The sequence below is a fragment of the Palaemon carinicauda genome, chromosome 13, assembly GCF_036898095.1.
Source record: "Palaemon carinicauda isolate YSFRI2023 chromosome 13, ASM3689809v2, whole genome shotgun sequence".
NCBI classification, from domain to species: Eukaryota; Metazoa; Arthropoda; class Malacostraca; order Decapoda; family Palaemonidae; genus Palaemon; species Palaemon carinicauda.
In genome coordinates this window covers 129,194,390-129,204,389 of record NC_090737.1, presented here as the reverse complement: position 1 = coordinate 129,204,389, position 10,000 = coordinate 129,194,390, and the positions used below count along the sequence as shown (strand labels likewise).

At 35.4% G+C, this 10,000-nt stretch overlaps 1 protein-coding gene across 1 annotated transcript in view; it reads right to left on the bottom strand.

The window, feature by feature from the left end:
- LOC137651814 (uncharacterized protein DDB_G0287625-like) overlaps nt 1-8,908 on the bottom strand; it is a 27,968-nt gene extending 19,060 nt beyond the window's left edge. The window contains exon 1 of the mRNA XM_068385032.1: nt 8,255-8,908. Within this exon, the coding sequence (XP_068241133.1) occupies nt 8,255-8,908 (654 nt within the window). The remainder of the gene's footprint in view (nt 1-8,254) is intronic.
- Between the last annotated feature and the right edge of the window lie 1,092 nt (nt 8,909-10,000).

Below are 10,000 nucleotides of genomic sequence, written 5' to 3'. Positions count from 1 at the left end.
TGCAACAAGAGCAGGATAAAGACGTACCGCCAAGTCTTGAAATTGCAGATGTTGACGCAATTGTATAGTCAGGCGTTTGAAAAAGTTCCAGACTTGTAGAATGACGTTTCAATCAATACTTGATGATCACAGAGTCCTTAATTGTTTGTGTCTTCACTCCTGGGACATGGGGTGATGATTTCTAGCGGTCAATTTGTCAATTATACTACTGCTGATTCAACGAGAATGTTAAAATGAAAGGTTTACAATTGAGGCATTCCTTATATGGCTTATCTCTCAATCGTAAATATTATGGCGTTAAGATTACAATTACGTGAACGACGTTATATAGACTAATAAGTATATTGAAATGAGCTTTGAAATGCAAAAAACAGATTTGAGATGAAAGTGTTATCGATGTTTGAATATTGTCAATTTTCATATGCACTTTCCCGCAATATTTTTTTTATATACAAAATGCGATAAACTTTTACTATACTGAAAGTCTCAATTTTATTACTACTACTACTACTACTGTTTCTGCTACTGCTGTAGGCCTATCTGCTAATACTGTTTCTACTACTACTAACTACTGCTAGCATAATACTTCTTACAAAAATAATCTACTTCTGTCAATTACTGTCAATGATATTATTGTTGTTGTTTTTATAGTTGTTGGTATTGGTGTTGGCAGTGAAAGTGGCCTTGTTAATCGAAGGAATTACTTCTAAAACTAAGTGTAATAACAATCTAAAGACAAGATAGTAACTGTTATTGTTGTTGCTGTTGTTGTTGCCATTGATGCCTGTTATAAAATTGGCGTTGTTAATTCAGGGAACGACTTCTACAACAATATACAACTTCTAATAACAACCTTAAGACAAGATATTGACTGTTGACGTTCGTCTCAAGTGGACACCAAGACGAAGTGCGAAAATTAACTTTGGTGACAAATGAATACCAGAATCGGTCCGGGTCAGGGAATTTGTGGTCTTCGTATAACTAACAGCAATGCGTATTTTTGACAGCGCTTACGCACGCAATTTGCAGTCGTTGCTTTCATGGAAGCATTAAGTCGACGTCCTCATCAACAGCTGGTTTTTATTGCTGAAGAGAACATAAGCTTGTGCGTCAACACCCATATGGTGTAAGATGCCAAAAAAAAAAAAAAAAAAAAAAAGTAATCAAGCAACGTTGCGTAAGCACTCTAGTACGCACGACCAAACCAACAGATTTTCACACACAGATACACACACACAAACACACACACACATATATATATACACAAACACACATACATATATACTTAACACACATAAATACGTGTGTGTATAGATCTTTCTGAATGTGGTTACCTTTAAGTGGTAAAGTGGAAAGCATCAGCAAAGCTATACTAGTTAGGGTCACTCATAACTAGGTTGGTTTGCAGTCAGCGATTAGACTAAAGTTTTCCACCATCACCAAATCCGCTGTGACCAGCAAGGTGATGAAAATGGCCGAACCCCAAACATGGGTAAGGAGATGCCTGAGTACTGGCCGCCTTTGTCCTGCAGTGGATTAGAAATGGCTGCATTGGCTGTGTATACTATATAAATGTATATATATGTTATACTATATAAATGTATATATATGTATGTGTATATATATGTGTATATATATGTATGTGTATATATATGTGTATATATATATTTATATATATATATATATATATATATATATATATATATAAATATATATATATATATATATATATATATATATTTATATATATATATATATATATATATATATATATATATATATTTATATATATGTATATATATATATATATATATATATTATATACAGTATATATTATATATATTTATATATATGTGTATATATATATATGTGTGTATATATATATATATATTTATATATGTATTTATATATATTTATATATATATATACATATATATACATATATATATATATATATACATATATATATATATATATATATATATATATATATATATATATATATATATATATATACACTATGTAGATATCAAACACAATGGCATTTAATATCGAATTCTACCTTTGGGAATATATATCCACTGGAATTCATTTATGATAACAAGTTCTGGCTGGGCAGAGATTCGAACCTATGCCTCTTAGCCGGGACCATGCCTGTAGGGACTCAAACCAACCATGCTATCAAGAGAGTTCCCAAAGGTAGAATTCTATATTAAATGCCGTTGTGGTGGATATTTACATTATTTATAATGATGAAAATCACGAGTGTTAGTGATATACATTCATATATGCTTTATATAAATATATATACATATATATTCGGATATGTAAATGTGTACACATACACACACATACATCATATATATATATATATATATATATATATATATATATATATATATATATATATTTGTGTGTGTATATGTATGTATATATGTGTATATGTATGTATGTATGTATGTATGTATGTGTGTTTGTCCTCCAAACCCCCCCCCCCCCGTCTTCCCTATCCCCGGGATATAGTGAAAGCAAGTTCTTGTTAAACCAACACTGGGCTAAAGTGTTGTCAGATAAGAAACGTTAAAAAGCCTTTGGGTAGTTTGTAGCGCTACGGCCAAGCGTCCTAATTTGTTTATTATCGCTCAGACTGTTATCTTGTATAGAATAAAAACGTTTGGAATTGGTCTACGGATCTTAAATATGTTGTGTAAGGGGGGGGGTCTGGGGGGGGGGGGGGGGCGCAGCCCCCCTGGGTAAGGACACGGCTTTTAGCATAGGTTAGGTGGTATTTTTAAGTTAGCTTCTCCCGTCGTACTCGTAGGTAAGGAAACTGTTGTGTAAGGAGGGGTCCGGGGGAGCACAGCCCCCCTGGGTAAGTATACGGCTGTTAGCATAGGTTAGGTTGGTTTTTTAAGTTAGCTTCTCCCGCCAAAATCGTTTTTAGAACGACGGCCACAGTAAAGAATATTCCCGTTTTCTACGGGATCTGGCCGTCACCCTACAAAGGCTCCAAGCCCTTAATTAGAATGTATCGATTTTGGTAAAAAGATATTTGATCAAATAGTAAGAGTAATTGTTATAACACGAGGAAGAGTTAAAAGAATATATGAAATATCATTTTCATTTTTAATCAACTTTTAAATATAGATTTAACTTTCAAGATATAGAAATCATCGAATCATTATAAAGCGAATCAAATTGGCAGATGAGGAAAGGAATCAGAAAAGAAATACAATTAACACATTTCTTATTTCTAATGATGACGAAACTTATAAAATCGATTTGGTTAAAAAAAACCTCAAGAGATTATTAGATCATTAAAAACAAATCAAACTATATATAATTGAGAAAAAAATGTGTAATAATCCCGAAACAAATATAATTTATTTTTACACACAAAAAAAAAATAAGATTAAATCATAAACGAATCAAACTATATATAGGAGAAAGAAAAAAAAATAATTACGAAACAAGTAAAATCCATTATCATACAAAAACTATATAAAATTGAGGAGAAAGAAAAAAATATTGAATAATCACGAAACAAATAAAACCATTGGGATAAAAAAAAAATACTAAAAGTATTCAATCATTAAAAATTAATCAAATTCCAAAAAATTGAGGCGAAGGAAAAAAAAAAATTAAACTCAAAACAAATAAAATCCATTGGTGATAAAAATAAAATTTAAGACTATTAAATCATTGAAAATTAATCAAACTCTATAAAAATTGAGGAGAAAGAAAAAAATGAAATAATCACGAAGCAAATAAAATCCATTGAGGATAGAAAAAAATTTAAACTATTAAATTATTAAAAATTAATCAAATTCTATAAAATTGAAAAGAAAGAAGAATAAAAAAATAACCCCTCCCCCCCCCAAAAAAAAACGCCCCAATTCTCTTGGGTCCTGCTATTTTGGGCAATTTTCATCAAGGGTGTTCATCGCAATCACCGGGAAAATGACGTCTTTATATTCCTGACTTTCCCTGGACGATTTTTTTTTTATTTTTTTCCTTTTTTGTTTTATTTTTTTATTCAGTGTTTTATTTGTCAATGTGATTGAAGGGTTTAATAGATGGTTTTTATTTTCATGGAAGTTTTAATGTATTAGATTTCTTCTTCTTCTTCTTTTTCTTATTCTTCTTCTTCTTCTTCTTCTTCTTCTTCTTCTTCTTAATTTTTTGCTTTTTCTTATTTTTCTTTTTCTTCTTCTTCTTCTTCTTCTTCTTCTTCTTTGTCTTACTATTATCTTCATCATTTATTATTGTTATAATTATTTTTTCAAAGGGATTATCAAAGTTTTAATGTGTAAGACTTCTTTTTTTTCTTATCATCATCATCATCGTCATTATTATTATTATTATTATTATTATTATTATTATTATTATTATTATTATTTCAAAGAGAAAATACTTGATCCTTCGTATATAAATTCATTTATTCGCCGCTCGGAATTATCTTATGAATGAAATTTGCATACCAGTCTTTAAAAATATTTAATATCTTCAGCATTTTTGGCATTACAGTTTTTTGAAAGTTTTTTTTTTTTTTTTTTTTTTTTTCAAATTCATCGATATTTATGAAACATATTTTTTTCTATTCTAATATTAGTCTCTTTACTAATTATTTACGGTAAGGCGATTTTGCAAATCCTTCCAGTACCAGACTTTTCTAAAATAATTTTAGAAATGTATTGCATTTTTTAAGTATATAAGTAAATTCATATAAGTATGTAAGAGTACTGAAGAGGCTTATTTTTTTTTTTACTGTTAATTGTCTGTTATTTTAGCTTTTTTTTAAATAGTTTTTCTTTCTCTTTTTCTTTAATTTCAAGAGAAAATAAATAATAGAACCATTATTAAGTGAAGTTTTCATCTTTCAGTCGCCTAATATATTTTGATAAGCTTTTCCGTGGTATTCCCAAGAGACTGGCAGTGATGACCAGATAAAGGGTTTCCAAACTTATAGATCAGACAGAAAAAATAGGAATCAAGGGGGAACCGCAATATATGGAAGAGACATAAATCAAGGAAAAGTATGTGAAAAATACAGCAACACAGAATGTGAATTGATTGCGGTAGAATTTGAATTTGAAAAACTAATGAATATTGTAGTTTACAGACCCCCAAACACTAAGGAGTTTGACATAATAATAGAAAAAATAGATGATATATGTAGAAACCATAAAGACTGGAATATACTCCTATCCGGAGATTTTAACTTTCCTTTCGTGGATTGGAAAGAACGGATAGAAGAAAGTGCTTGTATGTATACATATAAAAAAGATAGTAATAGTAGCGCAGAAGATAAGAGGCAATTTGAAAAGCTTCAAGATATGCTATTAGAACATAATATGCAACAAATAAACCACATTCCAACAAGAAAGGAAAATGTCCTAGATCTAGTATTTGTGAATGAGGTGAATTATGTTAAAGAAATAATAGTGTATAACACGGGAATTTCAGACCACAATGTCATAGAATTGATAGTTCATTCCAAAGCAAGTGATCACAGAATTAATAAAAGCACAAAACTTTGGGAAGGATATGGAAAATATAACTTTTACAGTAAGAATATAAAATGGTCAGAAATAAATGAAGAACTGAATAAAGAATGGAAAAATGTATTTATAAGTGATAATATACAGGTAAATACGGATATACTGTACAAAATACTGGAGAAAATTGTTGAAAAATATGTACCGAAAAAAAACAATAAACTAAAGACGTGCATACCAAGAGACAGAAGAATCTTATTTCAGAAAATTAAAAAGTGGAAGAAAAATCTTGCAAAAGAAAAAAATGTGTGGAAAATGAGGGAAATAAAATGTAAGATAGAAAATGCAGAACAAAAGATTATACAGTCGAAAGAAAATGAAAAAAGGGACTTAGAAGAAAGGACACTTCAAAATATAAAAAGAAACCCCAAAGTACTTTACTCCTATGCAAAAAAGATGAATAAAAAGAGAATAGAAATAGGCCCTCTAAGAATTGAAGGACGGCTAACGAATGAAAAAAAGGAAATATGCAACATATTAGCAGAAAAATATAAGAGTGAGTTCACGAATGAGAATAATGAAACAGAAATGAGAGAAGAAAATGTTGAATATCTAACGGATATAGATATTAATGAAGCAGATATTGTCACGGCTATAAACGAAATTAAAAATGGATCGGCAGCCGGACCAGATGGAGTTCCAGCGATTTTGTTAAAAAAAACTGCAAACACTATCGCGAAGCCACTTGCAATACTGCTAAGACAGAGTATAGATATGAGCGAGATATATGTTAAACATAAATTAGCTTATATAACCCCTATCTTCAAAAGTGGATCAAGACTAGAGGCAAGCAATTATAGACCTGTTAGTCTAACATCACATATTATGAAAGTGTATGAGAGGGTAATAAAAAAGAAAATAATGAACCATTTGGTCAAAAATAATTTGTTTAATATGGGTCAACACGGTTTCGTACCTGGAAAAAGTACACAGACCCAACTGATAGCTCACTATGAAAACATATACAATAATATGATAAATGAAAAAGACACAGATGTGATCTATCTAGATTTTGCAAAAGCCTTTGACAAGGTAGACCATAACATATTGGAGAAAAAAATGAGAAAGCATAATATTGTGGGAAAGATAGGAAAATGGGTAAAAGAATTCCTGCAAAACAGAAAACAGATAGTGGTTGCAAATGACGAGAAATCAGATGAAGCCCAGGTAATATCTGGTGTGCCCCAAGGTACGGTATTAGCTGCACTGCTATTTGTTATTATGATCTCAGACATAGACTGTGATGTTGAAAACTCCGTAGTGAGAAGTTTCGCCGATGACACAAGAATAAGTAGAGAAATTACTTGTGATGAAGATAGGAACTCACTACAAAGAGATCTAAACAAAATATATGAATGGGCGGAGATAAATAGGATGGTATTTAACTCCGATAAATTCGAATCAATAAATTATGGAAACAGAGAAGGAATGGTGTATGCATACAAGGGACCTAATAATGAGACAATCACAAACAAGGAAGCAATTAAAGACCTTGGTGTAATTTTAAATAGGAATATGTTATGCAACGACCAAATAGCAACACTGTTGGCTAAATGTAAAGCAAAAATGGGAATGTTATTCAGACACTTTAAAACAAGAAAAGCTGAACACATGATTATGCTTTACAAAACTTATGTGCGTAGTACACTCGAGTACTGCAATGTGATATGGTACCCACACTACCAAAAGGATATTGCGCAAATAGAGAGTGTACAAAGGTCCTATACTGCTAGAATAGAAGAAGTTAAGGACCTTGATTACTGGGAAAGACTGCAATTTTTAAAACTATACAGTCTAGAAAGGAGAAGAGAACGCTACATGATAATACAAGCATGGAAGCAAATAGAAGGAATTGCTGAAAACATCATGGAGCTTAAAGTATCAGAAAGAGCAAGCCGAGGTAGATTAATAGTGCCAAAAAGCATTCCAGGTAAACTGAGAAAGGCGCACAGGACATTAATCCACTACGCACCAGCATCGATAATGCAGCGACTATTTAATGTGCTGCCAGCTCATCTAAGAGACATATCAGGAGTGAGCGTAGATGCGTTTAAAAATCAGCTCGATAAATACCTAAGATGCATCCCAGACCATCCAAGACTGGAAGATGCAAAATACACCGGAAGATGTATTAGCAACTCTCTGGTGGATATACGAGGTGCCTCACACTGAGGGACCTGGGGGAACCCAAACAAAAAATAAGGCAAATAAGGCAAGGTAAGGCTCTCTCTCTCTCTCTCTCTCTCTCTCCACGAAAGAAGATAGGATTTTTTTTATATAAAAGTGTATGATTTTCTCCAGTGTAAATACACACACACTCTCTCTCTCTCTCTCTCTCTCTCTCTCTCTCTCTCTCTCTCTCTCGAGAGAGAGAGAGAGAGAGAGAGAGAGAGAGAGAGAGAGAGAGAGAGTGTGTGTGTGTGTGTATTTACACCAGAGTAAAATTATAAATTTCCTAAATAACAATAAAAAATCCTTTCTGAGAGAGAGAGAGAGAGAGAGAGAGAGAGAGAGAGAGAGAGGGAGAGAGACGAGAATGATAGGAAAAGGAAAGACAGAGAAAAGGAGAACCATTTGTCTTGTCGGCGCCCCACGAGAAATCTCTGCCTAGAAAACGCTATCAGGATGTAAACACAGTGATTGCTTGCTAGAACCCTCTCTCTCTCCCTCTCCCTCCCCCTTCCCCTCCCTCCCACTTTCTCCCTCTCTGTCCTCCTTCTCCCTCCCCGTCCCACTATGCCTCCCCATCCCTCTATGCCTCCCCATCCCACTATGCCTCCCCGTCCCCCTCTCTGCCCTCGATCTCTCCCTCCGCCCTCCCTTTCCCTCCCCGTCCCACTATCCCTCTGACCTCCCTCTCCCTCCTCGTCCACCTCTTCCTCTGCCCTCCCTGTCTCCCTCCGCCCTCCTCCCTCCTCCCTACTCCCTACATTCTTCCTCTCTCCCTCTCCCTCCTCCCTCTCCTCTCCATCCGCCCTCCCTCTCCCCCTCCCTCCACCATTCCTCTCCCCCTCCCTCCACCATCCCTCTCCCCCTCCCTCCACCTCCACCCTCTCTCTACCCCCACCCTCCCTCTCTCCCTCTACCCTCCCACCCTCTCCCTCCACCCTCCTCATCCCCCGTCCCCCGTCCCCCTCCTCCCCCTCCTCCCTCCCTCTCCCTCCCCGTCCCCCTCTCCCTCTTCCTCCACTCTCCCTCCCCGTATCCCTCTCACTCCACCCTCCCTCTCTCCCCGTCCCCCTCTCCCTCCTCCTCTCCCTCTCCCTCCTCCCTCCCTCTCTCCCTCTCCCTCCCCATCCCCCTCTTCTTCCACCCTCCCTCTCCCTCTCTCTCCTCGTCCCCCTCTCCATCCTCCCTCTCTCCCTCCCCCTCTCCCTCCTCCCTCCCTCTCTCCCTCCTCTCTCCCTCTCCCTCCCCGTCCCCCTCTCCCTCCTCTCTCCCTCCCATTTCCTCCCTCTCTCCCTCCCCCTACCAGGTAATCCAGAGTAAACATCATGTTTGTATATTCGCATACGCAAAAGAAAGACCCCAATTTTACGCAACTAGTTATAGGACAAGTTACACTAATATTAATTTATTTGCATTTTTTTTAGATGGCAGTGTACTGATCTCGGGTGTTCATTACTTTTAAACGTGTAAACAGTGTCTTATGTGGCACTTAAACTATGTTGGCCCCCTCCCGAACAATAAAAGCCCAATATAAGCAAAGCATAATAAACGAAACTATAGTCAATTGCTTTTAATGAGGCGCCTTTGCACCGACTCGCAGCGGTGCCCTTCTAGCTCGGAAAAGTTTCCTGATCGCTGATTGGTCAGAACTATCTTGTCCAACCAATCAGCGATTAGGAAACCTTTCCGAGCTAAATGGGCACCGCTGCGAGTCCGTGCAAATCTGCCTCGCTAAAAAAAATTGACTATAGAAGTAAACACCGCATTGGAGTCCAGCGCGTTTTAGCAGAATGAATTCGCGAAAAATCCCACTTATTCCTTCGATTCCAGGGATAGAAAAAGGGAGGAAGAAGAAGAAGGAGAAAAAGAAGAAGAGTATAGGGGAGATTTTCAGGATACATCTGCCTTGAAATCGAAGGCGACAAGCTTTGCCGAGAGAGGAAATAAAAAAAAAGATAAAAAGAGTCACCTCTTTTTCGATTTAAAAGGGAAACTTGGCATTCAACAAACGCATTCCAGAATTCCGGTTCAGGGGCGGAAAACAAATTTGAGAGAGAGAGAGAGAGAGAGAGAGAGAGAGAGAGGAGAGAGAGAGAGAGAGAGAGAGAGGGGGGGGGGGGCATCGAAGCAAAAATAAAGTAAATAGATATAACATGATTAAGTTAATGTGTGACAGACAGAGAATGATAATTAGATAGATATATAAAAAGAACGATATATAAAATGATAGCGTGAAAGCTGTAAATAGAAATGTATTAAGAAAGGTAAATAGA